Source organism: Enoplosus armatus, chromosome 13 (genome assembly GCF_043641665.1).
Source record: "Enoplosus armatus isolate fEnoArm2 chromosome 13, fEnoArm2.hap1, whole genome shotgun sequence".
Lineage (NCBI taxonomy): Eukaryota > Metazoa > Chordata > Actinopteri > Centrarchiformes > Enoplosidae > Enoplosus > Enoplosus armatus.
The window spans coordinates 7,640,649-7,665,305 of NC_092192.1; the positions used below are offsets into that span (position 1 = coordinate 7,640,649).

At 41.8% G+C, this 24,657-nt stretch overlaps 1 protein-coding gene across 1 annotated transcript in view; it reads right to left on the reverse strand.

Moving 5' to 3' along the window:
- fnip1 (folliculin interacting protein 1) overlaps nt 1–24,395 on the reverse strand; it is a 38,193-nt gene extending 13,798 nt beyond the window's left edge. Inside the window, exons 1-9 of the mRNA XM_070917620.1 lie at nt 24,304–24,395; nt 10,177–10,306; nt 9,852–9,869; nt 6,290–6,421; nt 5,992–6,092; nt 5,565–5,639; nt 5,108–5,202; nt 3,961–4,044; nt 1,476–1,547 (exon numbers count right to left, since the gene is read on the reverse strand). Coding sequence (XP_070773721.1) covers nt 1,476–1,547; nt 3,961–4,044; nt 5,108–5,202; nt 5,565–5,639; nt 5,992–6,092; nt 6,290–6,421; nt 9,852–9,869; nt 10,177–10,306; nt 24,304–24,395 — 799 coding nt within the window. The remainder of the gene's footprint in view (nt 1–1,475; nt 1,548–3,960; nt 4,045–5,107; nt 5,203–5,564; nt 5,640–5,991; nt 6,093–6,289; nt 6,422–9,851; nt 9,870–10,176; nt 10,307–24,303) is intronic.
- Nucleotides 24,396–24,657: the final 262 nt, after the last annotated feature.

Here is a 24,657-nt window from a genome sequence, read left to right on the forward strand (position 1 = left end):
CTTTGTGTACACACACACACACACACACACACACACACACACACAGAAATCTAGAGGACAATAAATGTTCTCACTACGACAAAGAACTTGAAAAGGGCAAAGAAATACAGCACACAAAACACAAAGATACATAAAAAACATCCAAACACACACACACACACACACACAAACACACACCTCTTTCCTCTTTTCTAAAACACAGCCCCTAATTACTAGATAGCTTTCATATGAGATCTAATGTCAGCTAGCCTGCTAACAGTTACATGCTGCAGTTGGACAACCTGGCTTTACACCAGACTGGCATGATAATGACAGCGTACCACACACACACACACACACAGAATACAAGCACAGGGTTATTTACAGCCTAGGCAGCAGGCTCTGATCAATGGTCACATGAACCATTTAGACGGTGTGTGATCTTGTGTGTGTGTGTGTGTGTGAAGAGATAAAGAGAGATAACTCCACAAAGCGAGTGAATGAGTGGGTATGACGTCTAAAGAGAAAACTTTGCTAGAGAGTTGGAGAGGTAGCATAAGAGTGATAGTAAAAAATGAGAGAGGTAGACGGGAGGAGGGGAGTGTATGTATTTGTGTGTCAGAGTTAGATAAAACGCTCTCCAGCCCAACCACAGTGGGGATGTGGAGAGAGATGAGAGGACGAGGCTTGAATTAGAAGCTCATTTACTAGTAGCAGGTTTTGAGAGCTGCTATATTTAATCCTCTGCATGTGACCCGGGTTTGAGCAGAAAGCACAATTCCTCTCATACCAGTCATGCCAGTGGGGCATGGTGGTGTTTGTAGAGGCGGGTAGGGGGCAGAGCAGAGGGGGACAGGGGGACTGGGGTCAGTTTTCATTGCACAAGGTTTTCCAGACCCGAGAGGCCATGTAAACACATCCACACCGTCTTCCACCCGTGTGTCATCGTTTTAGGTGAAAATACTTTTAAATACTTACTCTCTTACCCTGCTTCTCTCACCTTCTGAACTCTTTCTTTCCATACACACCACAATCAGCTGTGAGAGGGTGCACCTATGGGTCGTTTTAATGAATGGAAAACAGTGCGCATGTGCGTCTGCATACCACATTAGTGATGTTGCAGCTTAAACACTACTAGCAAAATAACCAGTGCTTGTGTAACTGTTCGCTCTTGACCTTGAACAGGGAAGTTAAAGCAGGGCAACTATTTTGACCCAGGAAGTGCTTTACTCATTAGGTGGCTCACGCATGTTTTGGCCCATCCGGACGATGAGAGCCAGAGATCAAAAGCATTTGTGGGAACCTGTGATGTGTTTGGGGTGAAAAGGAGGAGACACAAAACTCTCTGAGGTGTAATAATTTCCTCACTTACACTTGATCTTCTCTGTTACTTGACAAGAATGAATGTGAACCCAATTTAAAGCTCAACTGTGGGGCTGAAAGCTGTGTTGAGTGTAGGTCAATCCAGGCTTTGGCTCCTAGTCTCATTAACCTACCTGACCTGGCGATGCCACTGTCCCTCTCGTCGTAAAGCCCTCGGCCAGGCATGTCCATGGGGTGGCTGTGGCCTGGAGAAAGGAAGGAGGAAGATGGAGAGAAGTGAAGTGAAGGGTTGGGTTAAGGGTACTCTACAAACAAATACAAAGAGTGATGCTTTTGGATGCTTCACATCCTCCGCATCCATGTCTGAGCCATAGCAAGAAAATCTCAATTTGTCCCCAAAGAATTTAAAAATTATTGGGACTCGCAACCAGGAAAAAAAGTTTCTTGTTCTTGCCTAGCCAGTGACTGCATCACCATGTGTAATGGTTCATTAAGTACATACAGTAAAGATTAGGTCAAAAATGTTTGATATGGCTGTTAATGTAGCAGAATTAAAAACAAAATACACAAGGCCTGATGGCTTATTCAAAACAACCATACAACTCCTACATGTGAGGTCACCACAATAAAGGCTCCTAACTGTTACTGATTATCATGGTGTTGGTGCCACCTTTGTTTTGTGACAACCAAAAAAAAGGAAGTGTCACAAGCAAAACAAATACAGCAAAAAGCACTACTGTTGTAATAGGCTGTTGCTCACCGACTCCCACTCGTCACTTTCTACAGCTGCTACAGCTTTGATGTAACTTTCTACATCAGACACCATGATATGGATGTCACGAGCCCGTTAGCTTGTTCTCAAATGTCCTTCTCGTCAACACTTCGGGATAAAATGGGAAAAATGTCAATGCTTCTCACAGCAGAGAGGTGTGAAAACCATGAAATTTCAGCATTCCAGTGTGGAGTTGAGATGATTAATGAGCAAGTCAACAGCTTTGAGCTTTTTTTTGCAAAGCATCTGAGTGTTTGAGTGTGTGTGTGTGTATGTGCGATCCTGTGGCACATTGTGCATTATGACCATACCAACATGCATAACTGACAGAGCGGCATGCCATGCCAACCTAAGGCTGCCCTGAACAGGATTGTGGGTAGGCAGCATGGCACAGGGAGAGGCTCTTTCTTTAAAATTCACCACTTCACTACAGCAAGGGCAGAGGATTTACCCCCCATGAGAGAGAGAGAGGGAGGGAGGGAGGAATAACCACTGAATACTTCCGACAAAGGAGCTCTCTGATCAGCATGATATAATGAATGAGAGGAACTTGAGTTTAATGTACTACCGTTCATTAGATTCAGCTATCTGGATTGTTCGGTCAAGTAAATGCACACATAAATTTTCCTGCAAGAAAACACCAAGCTGATCAAAAAGCTAATCAGGAGAGAATTCAGGTCATTGCTTTACAGTACAGATGATACATGGGCAATGAAGTGGGTGTTATATTATGTGTATGAAAACAAATGTGGATATCATAAGAACAGAGTTTTAGCGTGTGTCACTGCTGGTGATGGATGTCTAAGGATTCCCCACTGTGCCCACCCATACTCTGCACAGCACTTTAGGAAGTGGGATTGGGACTGAAATATTACTGATTTAAGAGTGGAGAAAGTCGAATATTAGGTAACTCTTTCCTTTCCTTCAACAACTACTGCCAAAGTGCCCTTGAACACGGCGTTTCACCACCAGCTGCTCAGGTGGAGCGGCCCAGTGGCCCACAGCAGACTGTAACTGTATGGATGTGAGCGAGGGTGAATGTGAACATGCATGCTCAGGCAATTTTTACTGCATCATTAAAGGTTCATAGGGAAGAAAACAAAAGCTTACAATACAAAAGTCCACTAAAAATTGGCAGAATACTGAAGATGTTGTCATAGTTGATGGTTAAAAACACACATAGAGCCTAAAATCATTGCCCAAGTATCACGGTCACTGTCAATGACAAGTTAGTGAAAGTTTGTGAGTGAAGAACACGAAGAGAAGGAACTGAAAAAACTTTATCTAGAACTACAGCCACCGACACCAGTGAGAACCCATGCACACCGTTCAGGCCTGGGTCAGATAGTGCTGGCAGACATTTTTTATGATTTGTTTGAGATAGCTTTATGGCTGACGGTTGAGGTTGTCTTATTTGAGACTTCCATTAGCAAAACAAAGGAACAGAAGTTGTTTGAAGCCATACATATCCCCCTTTGATTTACTAAGTGGCAGTATAGTGAACCAGCACTTGTAAACAAGTCACATGCAGCTCATTTAATGGTGGGGATGTCTTAAAGCAGTTATATGTTCAAATGTTCTCAAGCCAGATTAACTAATTTAAGTGAAGACATTATCTTGTTTTTGAAGAACATACCAAACATATCTGATGGGAACCACCTCAAAGAATTGTCTCTGTAGCTTCTATCTGACCCAAGTTATTTGCAGACGTGCTATGATATTGCATGCCATGACTACTGCTACCACTTCTAGAGCAAGGATCATCACACAGGCATGCAGCCACTGAGAGTCAAGGTCTGTACAACCACTACAACCACAACTACAGCCTGCCTACACACACGCATGCAACTGGCACACATCAGTCATGGCCAGTTTTAAGCGCCAACCTGAAAAGAAAGATGCGCTCTTGATGAGGCGCAGAGGGCCCTGTTCAGAGAAGGCCCGTCGAGGGCTGCAGAGCTGAGAAAATCCTGCGCAGCACAAACAAAAACATGGAAAAGAAGAAAGGGAGGAAGAGGGGGAAAAAACATGGACCATGGTTAGTGAATGAGTAAGGAGGAAAGCTGGATGCCTCCTGTCCTCTGACCATCTCATAGTAAACAATAGAGTAACAGGAGCTTTTTAGTCTGGAATGAAATAATGACCATCATCTGGTAGGTCAGTCAGACAGACAAACAAGAAGGCTGGTTATCACTCACAGAAAACACACCTCATCAAACTAATAAATTATGACAGGCTTTACATCTCTGATGTGTAAAACTTGAACATTTTTGTCTTTTCTGTGAGGATGACAGAAAAAAGGATAGAATTTGCCAACAGTTCTTTATATTATTCTTTAATATTCTTCTTTCTATTGGGAGCAGGTCATACTCTAAGCCAGACATTGTAGGGTGTTTGAGTGTTACCACAAGCAACGGGTATATCATGAGTTTCAGGGAAGCACCAGATGAATCACAGCAGAGATATGCTGCTACAAGTGTTTGATAGGATATCAGTTGATTCTGTTAATTTGCTAAGAAAACTTGTGCTTGCAGGACTAGTCTGAAAGGTGCAGGGGAGCAGTAAGGGAGAGCTGTTGGCAGAGTCTATAGAGCCTGGTTTGTATTCAAACAGGAATGTTAAAAGGGTCAGAAAGAGAGAAGTAAAATCAGCTGCTTCCTCACAGCTCTACCAACGCACTTCAAGTGTGTAAACTAAACAAAAAGGAGTAATTCAAGTTGCACTTAAGCTGTAAATACTAACAATATTTCACACAGTCAAGTATTCCTCCATTAAGTTGTTTGGGGGTTATTCTCTCTTGCACTGACAGTTACTGAGGCAACATAAGAACCTAAAGATTGACTGAATATGTAGTCTTACATGTTCAAAAAGTGCTTTCAAGAAGAACTACACTGAGTTTCTAACGATGATCAAAACAAAAACAACATTTCACCCATTTTCTACTTACAACTCACAAGTGAACTGAAAGGAAACAGGTGGACTGTCATTGGTGGCTTAAGAAGGTTTGGTGTGGCACTGGGTTTCTGTGGTTACCTATGTTCCCAAGGAGACTGCTGGCCCCGGTGTTTTGATCCGGCCTTAGAGTGTTGTTGCTGTCCTGTCCAATGAACTCCAGGCTGTCCTGTAACCTGCAGGAGAGGAAACAGAAAAAACACGAATAAAAGTTAGGCTTATGTGGAAGATTTTAAAACATGTACCATGATTATACATTGCGTAGACTGTATGTACATAGGAAAAATAAAGTGTTTTTTTTTTTTACTTGATTGAAAAAGTTGACTTCAATTATGACAGACAGTGTATGTAGGAGAATATAGAGGAAAAACTAAACAAGTAAATACAGAGAGACAGAAAACAGACTGAAAGACATTGAGAGGACAGATGACAGACAGCGTGACAATGTCCTCGGGGTGAGAGCGTATCTCCATGTGCTGGCGTAGGAATCAGAGGGAGAAGTGGGTGTGTATGTGTTGATAAGCGCATGTGTCCTTACGTGTTGAGGCTGCCGTACACACTGCCCCCCGTCCTGGCGGTGAAGACCTTACTCAGCATCAGCTGAGGTGGCGATCTGATATGACGATAGTGCAGGGACAAAGATCATCAGCATGTGTGCTCAACTTATGTGCTTGTGCACGTTTGTGTGTCTTTAACATCCAACCTAATTTGTCTCTTCTACCTCATCAATTCACAACTTTCCATTTTCTTTCTATCTTTCGTTGCTTGTCTCCTTCCCTTCTTCCTTCACTTACTGTGCTTACACCACAATTGAACAAATTAAAACAAGATCATCCCAAAATAAAGTACTAAAAGCCATGTAAAATGTATTATTCTCCACTACAGATGTTTCATATTAATTTGAAAAAAAACCTTCATGGTCAAAGGATGTGTCTTATTTTCATGCCAGTATCAGCTGTTCTTACCTGATGTGGTGGATCTTTAGCGTGGAACCTTTGTAGCTCATAGCCACTGAGCCAAACATCATTTCTCCCAGCATTACCACATCGGACGAACACCTTGAACCCTGGTGAGGAGAGGAGGAGCGCAATTTTTTTCATGTTGTTACCCTTAAAGAGCAGTGAACTCCAGAGCTGTGCTGTCTAACAAGGTTACAACTACTGGACATGGACGTATACACAGGTAATTTACAGGTGTATATGTGAGTGTTTTGCAGAGGAGTAAAGACGTACAATATGCAGGCAAGTCACAAATATGCGTTACCTGGAAGCGCAGGCCCTGCTCCTTGGTTTCCTTGGTTTCGGAGGTGCAGGAGGAGGACGAGCTGTCCAGGGAACTGCTGCTGCCTCCTGTAGGACGGAGCTGGCAGCATTTCCCGAACATCTTCACCTGGCCCTCAGTACTCTATGGGGTAAAAACAAAAAAGTATTAAAGGCCAAATATCATGAACACAGGCTCATTTAACCCTGCAGAAGTATTAAGTTGCACCAGAAAATCACAATACACTTACATACACTATAGATGTGAGCTTACAGAGTTTGACTTAGTGATGAAAAACACTTTCTACTGCTTTGTTCGCAGAAATTAAGGATGTAAACAACCTTTAGCAGCCTTTGAAAACATAAACAACTGATAGAGTACAAAGCATACCAGACACATCAATCATTTCATCAGCCAGGTCAAGTTTCTTTCCTTTCAAATATAGAAAAGCCCACAAAATGCTCTCCTTTTGACAAATTCAGCAGCAATGGCTTTTTGGTTTTTATTTACTTCTCATACTTGGAAATAATTAGGGACTAAATAACAAAACAAAAACAACAAAAATGAGCTGGAACCCTTAGCTATTTTGTGCACGGCAACATGAACATCACCAAGACAGATTGCAGACATTTATACGTTTTGTTCTTAAAAGGTTTGTGCCCATTAATGTGGGAACAGCCCGTACACGTGGGAATAGATAACAAAGTCATGAGGATTTTATTGGAGTGGGATTTCAGTTATGGAGGCCTTTGCTAACATAAACATAATGAGAGAAACTGACTGAGACCACATTTCAGCTGTAAAAAGTCACATTTTCTGTCTAATTTCACCCTGATGCCCCGACATTTTAGTCCCAAAAATAAAAAGTCACTGGCCCATATCAAGTAAACTTCTAAGTGTAAAAACTTAAATCAAGTTGAATTGTTCTGGTCAAAACCCATAGAAACCTAATTCAGAAGCACTCATGTAAACAGCAAATTGAAAGCAATGCGAGCTCAATCAGCCTGTGTCATGTGCCTTCTTAACTTGGCAGCCTATTCAAGAGGAATGCATTTGGGAGGGTGGGGAGCGGAGGGGGAGGGTGTGTGTGTGTGTGTGTGTGTGTGCTTGTGTGTTTTTAGCTAGGCTCTGGTAATGGCTCACTTGACACCACTGTCCCTTCCAATGTAAGAGAGGAAGAGAAGGGAAAAACGAGAGGGAGACAAAGAGAAACAGAATGAGATGAGGAGAGAAGGAAGAAAGATTATTGTTTTTGCTTCATTCTGCTGTTTTAAAGTACATTAGTAGACATTGTAGATATGTATGCAACTTGCTGTGTACATTGTTTATTCTATTTCATTATATAGTAGCACACACACATACTCAAATGAAGCCATGCTGATTCTGAGCGAGTGTGTGTTTGAGTGTGTACATGGGTGTGTGTGTGTGTGTGTGTGTGCGTCCGCTGCAGTGCAGTATGAGGTGTGTACACAGAGGCCAGCAGCATGTGACTGCCAGTCATATGACTCTTTCGAGAACTCGTGATCGAGCAGCACTGCAATCATTCCCTCCCTCCCTCTCTCCACCACTACTCCAACTTCATCCCTCTGTATTTCCTGCAGCTTTCTTTTTCTCCTTTAATACATCTATTTCTTTCCTGGACCAGATCTGTCTTCTTCTCTGGCTCTGTCTTTCCTTACATTTTAATTTACTTTCTTTGCTTTATTCTTAACTCTTTCTGACCCATCCCATGCATCTCTGTCCATCCCGTGTTTCTCTATTCCTCATTCTCTCTGACCCTCTGTGCTTTGCTCCTGCTGTTTATCTCTCTAAAATAAATTCCTCTGAGTTGACAGAAAAAAAACAACAACAACAAAATAAAACAGCCATCATGTGATAGAAGTCACACAGCAGCTGGCAAAGCCCTAACAATGCAGAATGCACCAAAAATATTGGCAACACTCACACACACCGCAATGACTCGTCTAACATTTCTCTATACATTATCTTGTGGTTTTGTAAGAGCTCACAGCAAACAAATTCACATACACAAACTGCATAACTCTTCTTATTGCGGGTCTATATCTGTCACCCATCCAATCCAAATGTAGGGCTTCAGTAAATCCACATGTTTGAGCTAAGAAAGTTGAGCAAACAGACAATCCAATTTTCAATGTCAGGGTGTCATAAGAGGGAGTGTATGACTGTGTGTTTCTGTGTGATAGCAAGGTTATGGACATGATAATGAGCCAGATGGACAGACGAGAGAAGGTGAGGCAGTACAGAGAACAGACAGAGCCAAAACCTGGTCTGCAGAAAAAGAGACAGGAAGAAAAAAAATAGGTAAAACAGGCAGGTGAGAAGGAGGCGGAAGAGGCATGGTGAGAGACAAAAACAGACCAGAGGGACAGGAAGCTTAAGAAACTACGAGACACTACGAAGAGAGGTGGAGCATGGCAGGGAGAAAAAGGAACAAAAACAAAGAAGGGGGCTGAGGTAGAGAGAGATCTAGACAGGTAAAGAGAGATTAAAGGAGAGGGGTAGAAAGAATTTAAAGAATGAAAGAGAGTGAAATTGGTAGATAGAGACAGAGTAGAAAGAAAGGCAAGACAGGTAAAGATAGAGTTCTAAAGGTAGAGTGTGATTTATAAAAGATTACAGAGATCATGTAGGAAAGACCAAGATAAATTTATAAAAGCAGAAGACAGTAATCAAGATATTAGAAGAGAGACAGTATTAAGAAAGACAGAGAGGGGGGACAGCAGATTTAGAGAAGGAAGACACAGAATGGGAGGGAAATTTAGAGAGGGTGAGTCCAGAGCAGAGACAGACGAAGACAGACAGACAGAAAGACAGACAGAGTGACAAGGCTGTCATGTGAGGATGAAAGAATGCTGCTTACACATGGGCTGTCAGCTGAGGCTATTATTATTGGAGATAAGAGCACCAGAACAAACCGGTCAGGGTCAGACAGAAACACACAGAAGCCTTATGAAAATATTAGACGTGTTATTCAAAAGGAAAAAGAGCGGTGACCGTGCGTCACCATTTGTTGGAAAAATCAGCTGGCAGTGTGGGACAGGCCACACACCCAGAGCTGGCAGTCTAAAAGCATAATTGATGTGTTTGAAAGCTATTGTTGCACACACCCTGATAAAGACTGCTGCGCTGTAGTAAAACACGTCTTATCATCGTGTCTCACTGGCTGAAATGGGTGTGTTGACAATTAACCAATGCTGAGTTTCATGCACTTACTGACACACGCAAATAGACTACCTGTTTGACGTGGGAAATTAATCATAAGACTTTTCAGCATTCATGGAGTCAAAAGGAGACTGGGCCTTTTGTTTTAGAAACTGCAGAGAAAATAAATCTTTCGATATTAACGTGTATTCATTCAACTGTTTTATATAAATTACTGGGTTTTTTTTTAAACAGTTGAATAAAATTGTGAATCCTACAAATCTATAGAAACATTTTAATACTAATAGCATCCTGGTCAAATGGGACAAAATATTTTCCATGATTCACTAATGCCCTTTTATAAAGAAATAAGAAATAAGTAAATAAACAAAACAAAAAAAACACATCCACAAACAGATCTCTTGATCCCTCGGTCAGACGCTGTTCACTGTGGGACAGTGAGACGTCCTGCAGGATAAGCAGGATAAGGTTGTGTCTTCTGAACATCATGACCTCTGTTGCATGTCACGCCCCTGTTCTCTGCGACTCTCTCTCTACTCTTATCTTTGCTCATCTATTCTGTCTGTGAGCTTTGGAGGTCAAAGTTTCTGCAGATTACAGAATGCCAAATTTAAGATTGAATTGAACACCAGCGGTACCTGTGACTGAATAGTGAGATATAATAAATAGGCAGGATAAGAAAAGGGGAAACCAAACATGTGACTCACGGTGATGGGGGTTTCCTCCGTGCCCCTCTTCTTGGCGTTGGAGTCAAAGAGGACATTTCTGCCGCGCCTCTCACAGTCCTGGTACACTATCAGCCTGATCTGACTGGGCTCCAGCTGGGGGGTCGGCCAGCTAGATGGATGCAAGAATGGGCAGAGGAGAGAGGGATCAAAAGGAGGGACAGAGTGAAGACGGAGAAAGCAAAGTAATGTAGAAAAAGACAGATGGGGGTATAAGAGGATGGAAGGTGGTAGGGTGAGAAAAAAAATGTATGATTCGAACAATTAAACAGACCTGCAGAGATCAGTGAGACGAAACAGAACCAATGAGAAAAATGAAAAAACATCTCACATATTCTTTAAACATTCACGCATTTCTCAGAGTGTTTCTTCCAGGAAAATTTGCACATTAGAGACAATGAGGTCATGCTTCAGTGACAAAACACTTCCAAAACAATCTGCTGCAGCATACTATTGAATGAAGCAGTGGGGCAACAATACACTGTAAATACCAATTCTCAGAACAATCCGACACAGTTCATTACTTGGTCTTACCAACACAGGAACTAATTTTTGATACAGAACACTACACTACATCCAAGGCAAATATTTGAGTCACTTTCCAGTCATTAAACATTACTAACAGGGAAAAGGTCTACAAGGGTATATAAAGGTATCTGCTAGATGTCCATATGGCCGGAATACTGGCTATGCTTTAAGCAGTGATGGAAAAAGTAGAAATCATGTTCTAGCAAGCTTAAAAATATCTGTTTAAGCCGTCATCCCTCCCAGTGGGCACGGCAGAGTCCAAGTCATAGCTACCATTCATCCATCGTCCCAAGGCAACCTACTACCCACCTACCACTACAGATTTACAGTCAGATAACAAGCAGCCAGCATCCAGACACTCAGTCAGCTGATTTCATTCAATATAGTCAAGAAATGTAACGCAATACTTTTTCTTTACTAACCCAGAGAACATTTGCATACTCTTAACATACTGTATATTGTTTGCAGCTCCTCCCTGCTTTACATTCATACAGTTACACATGTGACAGTCACCCAGTATAACCAGCCTGCAGCTCCACTAGATGAGTTGAGTCACCATTGATACTTTGCTCAAGGCAATGCGCCTTATTTAACATGCAATTGTAGAGTGTAGAGCCCCTGTATCATCCATTGTCCCTCCTGAGGCTGTTCTCAACTAAATAGCTACATTTTTAAAATCGTCTTTTAGCCATTTAACCAACTTATGTTGATTGAAATTCAAATATCTGTCAAATTGTATCTTTGCAGGCGAATGCACTCATGCAGATCTCTTAATTAATGGGCCTGGAAACTGAATCAGCTTCTTGCTATGAGCGATGGGATCATACATAGCACACAATTTTCTGCCAAAGTGCGGACAGTTTTGGGGGGTTTTTCCACATAAGAGATTTGTGTATTTGTGTTTTTATCATTGCTCTTCTCACTAGTTTGAACTGCGCAGGGCTCAGTTGGAAAAAGGAGATGTCCCTGCTCTTAATGCAATTCGAGATGAGCCATTGAGGATTAAAAATAATGGATAAGATTTGAAGCCATTTTGGAGATTTTGGAAACACTGTCCAACAGTTAAGTAACAGTTAAGCCGTTTCAACTGGCAGCCTCTGCTCCATGGCTGTTGCTAGGTAACATGTGGTTTCATTCAGCTCATTTTATTATTGCTGGTCATCTCAGGTAATATTGTGTATAGCATATTTACTATAGTATTGTGGGCACTAGCAGCCCTTCACGGGGCCCTGGCAGTCCCCTCTGCTTCTGGGGAAACTCTGTCCCCTGGTTGATTTAGTAGGGGCCATAAAGATGACAGGGGATTGGACCAACAAATAGACAGTCGAGGATTCCTGTCTGATTTGACAGAGAGAAGGGTCAGGCAGATGGACACAGAGCTGGACCTAAATATAGCCTTTTATTGGGGAGCGGGGAGCGTCATTAAACACAAGTGTTTATAGTAAATGGGTAGGTGGGGAGGGGTGGAAAAGGAACAGTTAAGTCCATTTCACATGCCAACAAAACAGCACACACACAAGCCCACGTTCAAACACAGCATTTCAGTTGTTGGTCAGTGAGCCTTGACAGGGCAGGGAATACCTTTGTGTTGATGTATGGCTCAGTGTGTGTGTGAGAGAGAAAGTCTATGTGTACATTCCAATGCATGTGAGCTACTATTTACACACAACACCGGTGTCAAAGTATGACCAGCATTCCTGGAGGCGAAATGATTCAGTCTTGCAGAGGGGGGAGGGAGTCATGTGCCGCAGCCTGCTGCAGTGTTAAGTTGTCAAACCAAAGTCATTTATCAGATGGGGCTTTGAGAAGCAATCATTCAAGATTCACTTTTTTTGGGGACTCATACTGGCAACACTGCACAATGAGCTGCCTCACCACTTCTTCGTGGAAACATCTCCAGCATTCAATCCTGTATCCTTTGTTTTAACTTGCCAGAGGCGCCGCCTACCAATATGGACCAAAACCACCATCTGAATTTAGATTAGGCTTTGTGGGCATTCAACAGGAGGAGCCACATTTCACTGCATGCATGCTGCTGCCCCCCTCCTTTCAGACAAAAGATACACATAAATGTCAAAATGTATTTTTATATCCAGTCAACCTTTGGTAACATTAGCTAATCTCATTGGCAGAGTCAACACTTCCTGAGGTGGCCTCACAGTAGATGTCTACCACTGCTATTACATCACAACAGGAAATGTTAACCTACTATTGACAAGTGGCTTTTGGCATCAAAAAACATAATAGAAGAGGTGTAGGGTTGCCGTAAGACCAAGCCAATGCAGCAGGATAACACCACCTCCATTGTGTCTGCAACGGATTCAGCAGACAGACACCTCTGACTCTCTCAGACACACATTCAGAATAATATTCACTTCATGTCTTCCTGTAGCTAGTAACACTGGCTCCATCTGTTCAGGAGGCTCCGATAGGCCCTTGTGGACCGAGCCCAAGTATTACCGACCTCTTAGGCATGTAACAAGTTCCCACAAACTAACCAAAAACATGCACCATTTGCTGACACTGAGATTTATAATCCAGGGCACTGGTGGAGACCTGGCATGCAGGTTCTTTCTGCATAGTTCAAAGGTTATTGGTATTCCAGCCACAGGTTGTTTGGAAGGTTTTCTGACACTATTCTACTACTGTCACCACTGTGAGAAACTTCCAATGCTCTTTTGCCATGGTTCGGACATTCAGATTTGTCCAAACTTGGGGTTTTAACTGGGTTTAATTTATTTTAGACCAACACAGAGATGTGTTTGCAAATGATTTAATCACTCAACCCATATCATCCAACCAGTGCTTGCAAGTTGAATGTGATTAAGATGCTACTTGGCTGGTGAATGGCTGCTCTATCGTCATTCTTCTGCTCTTTTGTTAAAACCTGTGGTTAATGGAAGTTAATGTTTGATCACTTTACATAAAACAAAAAACATCCTCCGTTTTCTCCTCCTGGCTCCTGTCCGAGGGGAGACCCAACCTCTTACCCAGTCTGAGCGCTAAGTGGGTGACGTAATGCCTGCCTGGCCTACATAATGAGCTCAAATTGCATTTTATGGGGCTGGGTCGTTGTTCAGCTCCTGGACTTGTGTAAGATTACACATCAGGCAGTCGTTTTAGTCTGTCACATACCTCCTTGCAATTGGACCACTGCTTCATGAGTGCTTTATTTATACATTTTACTTCGCTGTTGGTTTTCAGGTGGTTTTGTGCATCATTGTATGTTTTGGTTGACATTACTCTCTTCCATTGAGAAAAAAAGAAATTCTGAAAGGCAATATTTGCAACTATCATTAACTGATTTAACCTTTTTAAGCCAATAGTTGCTGTTCTAATACAACTTTGAATGAACAAAATATGAAGCTGCGCGATCCCATTCACTTTCTGGCCAAATATGGGTTCTAGATTTACAAAAATGAGATGATGTGTTGTTTTCAGATCAGCCCAGAGGAGATCTGCATAATTTGACACCAAGTTCACTGCTCCCTTTGTTTTAAACATAACAAGGGAGAAAAAAAACTGAGCGAGAGACGCAAGGAAGAAGCCATAAACACAGGACAGAAAGCTACAAAGATAGCAAAAAAGTCCTTTTATAAGCAACAGCAGGGTGAAAAAAAAGTGAGGAAAAGACAAAGAGGAAAAATAAAGATAGGGTTCACAACATGGGCAGGATACATAGACAAAGAACAAACACTGAGAACAACAAAAGAAAATAGGAATGTTGTATGAGAAAATGCAGCTAGCACTGAAGATGGATGGAGAGAAAAACTAGAATCAAGCTTAGCTAATGAGAGAAAAGGTTATAGAAAACAGATGCAAGAACATTTGAGAAAAGCATGTAAAAAGAAAGACAAGGCAGAATGAGAGCAAAGGAGGAAGTATCCCATCAGTGAGCTTGTGACAGTCACAGCGCTGACAGAAGAGAGAGGGGAGTCATTCATAAAAGCGGCACATGACTTCATGACTGTTACATACTTGTACTGTTTTGACCTCAATTGTTTGAACAAAAACTGACTGAAAGTCTCACATACACATACATACAGGTATTCATTTCCTTGAACAACCTGTTGATCTCAAAAGAAAATAAGTTTTATTTAGGTTACATTTCAAAATGCCAAGACGACAACAAGCAGGCCTTTAATGTCTTTAAATGATTCACCTTCTTGAACAAAACTTGTCAAATCTGAGATCACAGATATGTAAAACAGATACTCTTTGAACTCCACCCAAACACATATTCCAAACACTTTTACAAAAAACAAAACAAAAGGCATGCTTTACCACAAACCCATTAATCTCTATTACATAACAATGACCTCAAATGATAGAATCAATCTTTGTCATCACCACAACGACTCACGCTTAAAACTACAGCCCTGCAATCTCAAACTGCAACTGTTGTCCAGCTGGAAACAGCCACAGGTTGCCAACAGTTAGGCGGAAGACAAAACTGAAAAGAAACGACAACACAAACATTGTTCTCAAACCTCCTTTGACCAACACTACCATGCCCACTTGGGTGCATGTACGCCTGGTTAAATATTACCGACTCCTACCTGGGCATCATTGCGAGTCTGCCAGTCTTTCCCCAGCCCTTTCCCTCTCTCTCTATTCCTCTCTCTTCTCTCCTCTCCTCTCCCAGCCAAAGCAGGGTCTAAGAATAGCGGTGAACTAAATTCACACAACAACATGAGACTGTCAGGTGATCGCAGGAGCACTGTGTGTGCTGGACAGTACAGAGGCAGCAACAGCAGCGAGCCCGGACTGCTGACTGCCAGAAAGCACTGTGATAAGAGAGTGACAGAGGGGATTTGTTTGTGTGTTGTTTCTTAATCCCGCTCTATTGTTCCTCTCTCCCTTGTGTTCCCTATCCCCTTCTTTCTATCTTTCTGTCTTCAATAGATTTAAAACACTTAAATATGCTTAAATTTACAATTCAGCCTCTTAACAAAGAAGTGTTAGAAGAAAAGAAACCAGACTTGTGTAAGTGAAAGCTTCCCAGATGTTAATTCCTCTTTAATTCTTCCTTTACAAATAAAAGGCCAGTGGTTAGTTTTGTGACATGTGGCAGTTTTTTGAAGTCTGTAGCAAAGTAGGAAAGTGAGCAGTAAGTCAGTGGGGAGAACTGAAACTTTTGCCAATCACAGATCTGCCACAAAATCTCAATGGGCTATCATGCAAGTTCCTAAACTCTAGTGACAGTGGGGTAAGGTCCAAAGTTTTATCATTTGAACAGTACAGGGGCTTAGAAATAAATTATTCTACCATGAGGTAGAATAAAAAAGGGGCACATGAATAATTTCAGATAAAAAAAAGAAATGTGGAATTTTCATTCCTTGAAGCCTTAAAGCTGATAAACATTCCTCTCTCCAACCCCTTATCATCCAGGGTAAGGAGGCATGTATCATAAATTTATCTCCCAGATATTTGAACATACCAATTTAAAATCTGTCCAGGCTTAATTAATGACCTCAATAAAATAAAATAAAAAATTACTGGGACTAAAGCCAACTGTTATAATAATTTAAAATATCAATATTTCAATATCTAATCCTATCAATTAACTGCCAAATGTTGCTTATATATACTGAATATTTTATGTTTCTGACCTTTAGTTGATGTTCTTCTCCAGAAAGCATATGCACTTTGATAACTACTATTTACTAACACCCACAACGCCTTATTTGCGCATTCAAATTCATTCAAATGAATTTGGTGTCATTTCAAATTGGTTCGGACTTGATTTTTGGAAAAAGTGACAGCCCAACACAGCAAGTTTCCTTGACTGCAGTGAGTCTGACATCAGCCTACTTACTGACCTCAAAGAGCCCTCGCTCTTTCTCCACTGCCACTGGAACGTCTGTGCCAATGTGCGTGTGTGTTAGTGTTTGTCAGGGACAGAGAGACAGTTGCATAAATATCCCCTCAGTCCAAGCTGTGTGACGTTCTTCCGGCTGTGTGTGACAGAGGTTTCTGTTTGGTTCAGCAGCTTGTCCTCCAGCCACGACACCATATTTTTAAAGACATTTTTGTGCCATTTCTGCTGCAGACAACAGCCGATGCTCAATGCCATCATAAAAAAAACAAAAACAAAAAAAAGATTTGGACTGTACACCGATTATATAAATGACTGTACCTTGTCAAACTGTCTGATGTATCACAGGTTTAATACACATGTATGAGTCCAGCCACTGTTAATTGCAAGCTGTCGTGCTACTTTCCCATGATGGAAGTGCACTACTACTACTTGATATGAATCAATGAGTGACATAGAAGAGCAGTAATCACATCTAACCTTTTAGATATCTCTAGCTTCATAGGCGCATCTTCTGCACGTACATTCTCAGAAATGCATAGACACGCCAATACTTCCCAATGTGGAGATTGGTGTACCGGTGTAATGCTATATGGCCTGAAAATTAACCCACAATAGAGCGAACACTCCTTTGCTGCTGGAGAGGCCAAGGACCATATTCTACATGGTCAAACAGAATACAGGTTATATCTCTTGTCACATAGACACGAGTGCTGCACTTCTTTGAACTAACCATTGTCTTGCTCCGGCTAAGATCTAGTAAACTGTAACTCCCTCAAGGAGCAGGCCCACATGGCCTGAAAGCACCTGACTACCTGCATACCTGCCAGTTTCTCTGCAGGTTATGTTCCATTAAGGACTTCTGCATTCCAGCAATCACATGATTCTGAGTGTGTGAAGATGCTGCAACGCCCAGAGGTCAATGCACTCACAGCCACAACACATTCAAACATCGACTGGTTGACTGATTCATATTAGCCAGAGGAATCAATCTGTACATTTTCAGAGTCAAAGGGAGTCCATGTCACAGTGGTTGTTGTAGACAATAGACAAAAACAAATGTTATTCCATATCATATAGATGCTAGGTTAAGAAATAAGAACCAAGAGTGTATATTTCGACAAATACCTAAGATTTACATGAACACAATATAAAAGAAAATAAAAGTATGTTTGTTTTTGCTGTTACTCCCAGCATAATGTCCTTTACAGGTCCTGAAACAAGCTATACTTGCACATTCTTACAATGTAAAGTTTGTCTTTACACTGTATATGTGTGTGTTATTCAATGACTGTGTGTACACTATGGCTCACTCCTGTGTCACAACGTCTTCTGAATCAGCAACACATGACAGAAAGGGAGTGATGAGAGTGTATGACTGAGTCTCACAGAGAATCACATGAACATATCGTCAAGCTGAGCAGCTGTCATGGAAGCTATGTGGAAATCAAGGCGTTTGGTCAATTTTGCTTTCAAGGTGAAAAGCAGATCTGCGTCCATAATGTGACAACTGCAACAAGAATTACACATGAAATGAATTTCCTCTTTGCTCTATTTAGTAATCAAAGGTACAGAAAGTGTCATATGATAGACATGATTAATTGCTCAGCCTTAAAGCAAAGTGATTATACTGTCAGTCAGCACATCCTGCCTCACTGTCAAACCACCTCCCCCACCTTCCTCCCGTCAGTTCTCTCTTTCTCCCTCTCTCATCTACGAGGCTGAAAGTAGGCTAATTAGGTGATGTGACTTTTTGGTTTGACTTTCAGGATCCCAGCAGACGAACTAATCACACTGCTGGTTATCTGTGGACATTCAATGCCATGTCACTAAGTCTGCTCTGTGCTGATAAGGCTTTTATGATTTACTAATCAAGGTTGCATGTAAGAATGTTTATTCTTAAAATGTACCTTTAAGGTTAAAGAAAAAGATGCCATATTCCTTTGGATGGAAGTTATCATCCAAATCACCTCACTATGTTCAGACGACATATTTTTAACATAGGTCATCCAAGTGAAAACAAATAAATGGACCGATACATTAATATTGGGGCAAAAGCTGGGAAAATTACAACTAAATCCACACTGGTGTTCCCAGTTCCCAAATTATGGTCTTACATGTTTCCTCTAACTGTTGGTGCCCCCAATTTTCCCTGAGGGTCATATGTTACTTTGAGGCCAGGATAACCCATAAAGATCACTACAGCAATCAACAGCTCAAATTGCTTTTTGGACATTCAACCAACAGCTCAATTTCATCATTAAACCAATAATCAAATCAGTATGAAAAAAAGAAAATCAATGCCACTATAAAATTAGCCATCTTTTAGATGAATAATTCCCGATCTCAAACAAAACTACTGTACTGGATTGAATCCAGAGTATACAGTATACCCAACTCAAGACATCACTTGTAGAGTAACACAGTCTGCAGTGCGTAGTATGTTCAGCACTGTATCTTTGCTCTTATTGTGAGGTCCTGCTGCCCTTGTATCATGTATCAGTATTAGCTGTGAAACTGTAAACTGATCACCAACAAACACTTGCTGATAGGTGATTTTTGTAATTCTGGAAAATACAGACTTGACATTACATTTGCTTGGTAAGTTATCCATTTTTACAATGTGTTGGTATGTTCATATGTCAGTTTACCACAATCTAGAAAGGCCAAACAGGTAATCAATCACCAACAACCAACTAATAAACCAAGAGGAGCACAATATCCTGCAGTGTGCGTGACACGGGCAGTGCTTGAACTGGTGTCCTCACAAAGTAAGAAGACATGCAGGTCTAACTAGACGTTAAGCCGACATACTAGCACTCACCAGAATGCTACTGCATGTGTGTGAGGTGACCAGTCCTGACAGAACATTGCACAGCAATACTGCCAAACTAATATATCAACACTCTTACACTGATTGCACCGCAATTGTGTATTTCGATATGTGTCTCACATCAGATGGAAGTGCTCTACTACTACTCAATGTGAATCACTGAGTGACATAGAAGAGCAGTAATCACATCTAACCTTTCAGATATCTCTAGCTTCATAGGCGCATCTTCTGCACGTACATTCTCAGAAATGCATAGACACGCTAATATTTCCCAATGTCTGCCTGCTTGTCAAATTTGAAACCTTCCTTGTGGAGATTGGTGTACCGGTGTAATGCTATATGGCCTGAAAATTAACCCACAATAGAGCGAACACTCCTTTGCTGCTGGAGAGGCCAAGAACCATATTCTACATGGTCAAACACAATACAGGTTATACCTCTTGTCACATAGACACGAGTGCTGCACTTCCTTGAACTAACCATTGTTTTGCTCCGGCTAAGATCTAGTAAACAGCAACTCCCTCAAGGAGCTGGCCCACATGGCCGGAAAGCACCTGACTACCTGCATACCTGCTGGTTTCTCTGCAGGTTATGTTCCATTAAGGACTTCTGCATTCCAGTAATCACATGATTCTGAGTGTGTGAAGATGCTGCAACGCGCAGAGGTTAATGCAATCACAGCCACAACACTCTCACTCACCAGAATGCTACTGCATGTGTGTGATGTGTGTGCAGCTTTTACGTAAAACTATATCTTTACCATGACCCTGCAGTTCTGAGAAGCCTGAGTGTGGTCACTTAAAATAGCCCTGATAGGAACCTGATGACAGCCGCTGTCTTTACAGAACCCTGGCAGGCCTGCAGCATTCACACACACACAGAAGAAAGCACCCTTGCAATGCCATATGTACATGAACCCATGACGCTAACATGCTTTAAACATGCACAACCAACAAAAACACTGTGTGAGACACACAGACACACACACCTCTCTCTACTTATCACACTCGTAGGTGTATGCCAGTGACTGAGAACGCAGCCATGTGATAGTCCCACAAACATGACAGCCTGAGATTGATGAAGGCCTCACATGACACACTGAGTTATGAAAGTACACAGTGGAGGAAGGACGCCATGCCAATCAGGAACCCGAGACACTACTTCTCCTGGAAACTTTCAAAGAAAAAGCATCACTACAAATAAATCTGATGTGCTGTAAAAAAAAAAAATCTGTAATATGCAACATCATAAAACGATGGAGGAGGACTCAGATATGTTCCACCCAGAGGTGTTCTGCATGCTCATATCAAATATGATTTGAGTCTATATTCGTTTTAAATTCACCACAAGATTTTGCAACGTTTAAGCTTTATTCCAGACTAATGGCTATTCCATACAAACTTGAAATTGCAATGTGCACCTGAAAACATTAATCAGATAAAAACTATGAGCTATATTTTCACAGTTTCTCATTAAGAAAGACAGTGGTCTGGCTCTAAGAGTCTATACATTAAACAGCAGACTCAAATGTTTTTTCCTAACAATATTAAGGGAGAAATATTCAGTATAAAAATGTAATACAAACCCTTTTTAAAAAACATCTGATTTTGGTTTTGAGGACTTACAAAATGGTGTGTAAAAACAAACAGGCTCCTCACACCCATTGCCTCTCACTTACACACACTTCCTCATTTTTGTATCTCAGCATAGCTATATTGAGTTGTATGGACCAGGTCAAGAGGGAAGTTTCCTCTGCAGGCAGCAATGGCAGGGGGCAGTCTGGCTGTGGGGGAAGGACAAAGCTATTGGCTGACGATCAGGCCTCCGACTGGCTACAGGATGAGCCAGAAGCTCTCAGTGTAATGTACAGTATGCTGTCCCTTGTCAGGTGCTGCAGCCAGGGAAACAGGAGAGGCTTTTTAGGCTTTCCTCCCAGGGTCAGCCAACCTGCTGCACTCTGTGGTATTCTGGAGGGTGCAGTGCTGTGTTGTGACAAACAACAAAACAGCAAAACTTTTTTTTAATCCTTTCTTATTCATCACCTGCTGGAGTTAGTTCTCTGACAGTTTAATAGTTCACCATATAAAGCCAAATCTTTACTGGATTGTTTGTGCCTATATTGATGTTTGGATGTCAACAAACACCAACAAAAACATACATACAGCAGTGCTGTGTAGCAATGCTCAAAAAACACTAAAAGTAATACAAATACAAAATGCACTCAACAAATGTAATATGCTACTCTCCCAGCTCAGGGTCTGCAAATTATTTTGATCATCCCAAATCCACACCATCTCCTATCTATTAGTGACAAGTGAAGATTAGCTAATAATACTGGCCATTCTGATATATTGGTCTAGCTCTACTCAGTAAAATGAGATGTGAGATATTCTAGGAGAGTTAAAGGGTGAGGTTTTCATTATAATCCAGTAATAAAAGCTTACGAGAGCTCTGATTCCAGTGTGCGTGTACTTTTCTATTATTTTCATTAGGGACAGCATTTTTTGGGAGAACCTGCCAGGTGTTCAAGTGTCACAGTCTTACTTGAAATGGATTGCAACACCATACCCAGTCAGTTGGATTCATAATACTGCTCTCTTATATAAGCAGCCCTGAGTGCAAACAAATACAAGGCTGGAAGTTAAGCTGCAGTTTTTAAAACATTAATTCTTAGCTGGAGGGCAGAATACAGTGGACATCATCATCTCTGCAGTCCACATCAGTCAGTCGTCTCCAGTCATACCTTATCCTCTCCTCTGTCCATCCTCTGACCTGCTCAGTTCCTGACCACCCAAACTGTCCCCTCTGTTTTCATGACCCCCCCCCCCCATAATATAATTCTGTAATTCCCTCCTCTTCCTCCTATTATTCTACCTTCTAACTGGATCCACTCATTCTATCCCAGCAATTTTCTCTCAGTCAGGATCCCTTAAACTTAAATGATGTATTCTAGCCTATTCTTGCTACCACCCAAGTGTCCTCTCCATCTATCTCTCTTTCTCCTTGCCTTCAGCTTCTCACAGTTCTGCTCTCTCCAGAGCAATTCATGCCTGATGAATGGGAAGCTCATGCCAGAGGTATGAAGAGCACAGCTGACCACCAAGTTAACAGAAATGCCTGCTGCCTGCCTGTTTGCGCTAAGGATTGAAGCCAGGCAACCACACACACACAGACAGACACAGACACAGACACACACACCCCAAATTTATATCACTGGGTGCAGGGCACCTTTATGGCAATGGAACATGTGCTGGAACAGACATGGGCCAAAGTGCAAGTAGCACCACAAGGAGGTGAGCTTTCAGGGCCCTTGGTAAATTTATCCACCATGGGTGACAGGCTCAGGGCAACATTTTCCAATGCAAGTGTATTTAAAACTAAAAAGAGCACTTTCCCCTTGGTGGCTGACCTGACCCTGACCCAGAATGTGTGTAGGAACATGTACAGGGAAACTGCAAATCAACTCGGGGAGTATAGAGTATCCTACAAGCCAGCTCAAAGATGTATTGCTCAGTCAGGTTGAATTTAGCCTTAACAAGTCTAGTGACATTACCTGTCATGCTTTACCTGCATAGACTTGCATTCTAAACAAAATTAAAAAAACAATTTAGATAATTCTTTACATAATCTACTTTCATTGCATTTACTCCAGGAGCCCCGTCTGCTACAGATGCTCAATATTGTGGTAAGCATGTCAGTATTGGGTAAAAGCTGCTTTACAAAATGTCGCTGCAATCTGGGGTGATATTCAGATTTTTCCTGATGCATCAATATGATCAAAAAGGTCTGGCATGAGAGCTTTAAGAATAAAAATCAAAGAGCAGAGGTAATTCGTGTTCATCTGTGCTAGTGCATGTAAGACACCTGCAACCTATGTAGAGTTTAGTACTACAATGAGGACATACTATGCATTTGTTCCAAGCATCACTGGTGTACACTATATGGTGGCATTTGTCTAGTTTACTCCAGTACAGTGTCCACATATTAACTTTCGTTTGTACATCACTGGTGTAAAGTCAGCGTGTGATGGTATTTTCATAAAACGAAAAACACCCGTATCGGTCGCTTTGAACACAAGTGATTATCGGAAAATGTTAACGTTGTGCGTCCCCAGACTATGGTCTGTCTACGGAGGCTGATGCCCGGTTTTCCGTGGATTAGTCTGTCATCAGTGGCCGACTGAAGTGATCACATGTGCTCTAATACAGAGCACACTATGTCCTCCCCTACTGTCGAAGAGTACAGTACCGTCGCAGGGCTGAGAGAAGCCAGCTGTACTTTGCCTCAAGTTATCGTGGGTATGGCTCGAGATGAGCGACAAAATAGCGTGACTGGACTGTCAGGGCTGCCTCGCTATTTTCTTGCTACCATGCAGACTTAACTGCTGTCACCAAAGAAACACAAAGGGGGGACACGAGGGAGACAAAGGAGAAAGCAGGACACTGCTCAACTTCTAAGCGATGATATGGATTAGCTGGTTATGCCACACTTAAAGAGGGGAGAAAGCGTTTTTTTTTACCAACTTATTGTCACTTTATTATCAACAACACACGGCCTGCAATACTTGTGTAAACGAGAAAAAAAGTGCTAGCTGATGAGGCAAGCCGAGTCCCAAACAAGAGACAGCGCGTGCAGCAGCCCCCGCTATCGTCTGGTAGCTAGCATTAGCATGTTAGCTAACCTTACCAACAGGCACAACACGTATCCCGCGTCTCTCCCTGCACTTTGCTACATCCACTTCAAATTAACAAAACTACACAGCGTTTAACTGTAAAGTGCCTGCGAGTTCAAAAATATTAGCCGCACAAAAACTCTGTCATGCTTCCAGACGCCATATAGAAAAGTCATAAATAACGTTAGCCTACACACGTACGTTACACACAAACCAGAAACATACACACATACACACACACACACACAAAATAGCTACCTGAAAGCTGGGTCCTCTTTGCTACATCTCGGGGGCGGCGACGAAAACGCATTTCTCTTGTTGAAAAGTTTCTGGAAGAGAGTCGGAGGCATTTTGTACCAAAATAAAGTCGGTACAGAACGTCTCTTTTCTTTTCAAATCCAAGAGCAAATCTTGTTCCTTGTAACTGTCTCCATGGGTGTCACAGTCATATGACAGGCATTAGTCACAGGAGCTGCTTGGTAACCCACTACATTTTTCTGATTGGCTGACCGGACGCTACTGCTACTACAAAATACCTGATTGGCTGGTATTTTTGGCCCGGTACCACGTGGTCAGTGGATTCGCTGTGTTGATGTTTTGTCGGGAATCGTG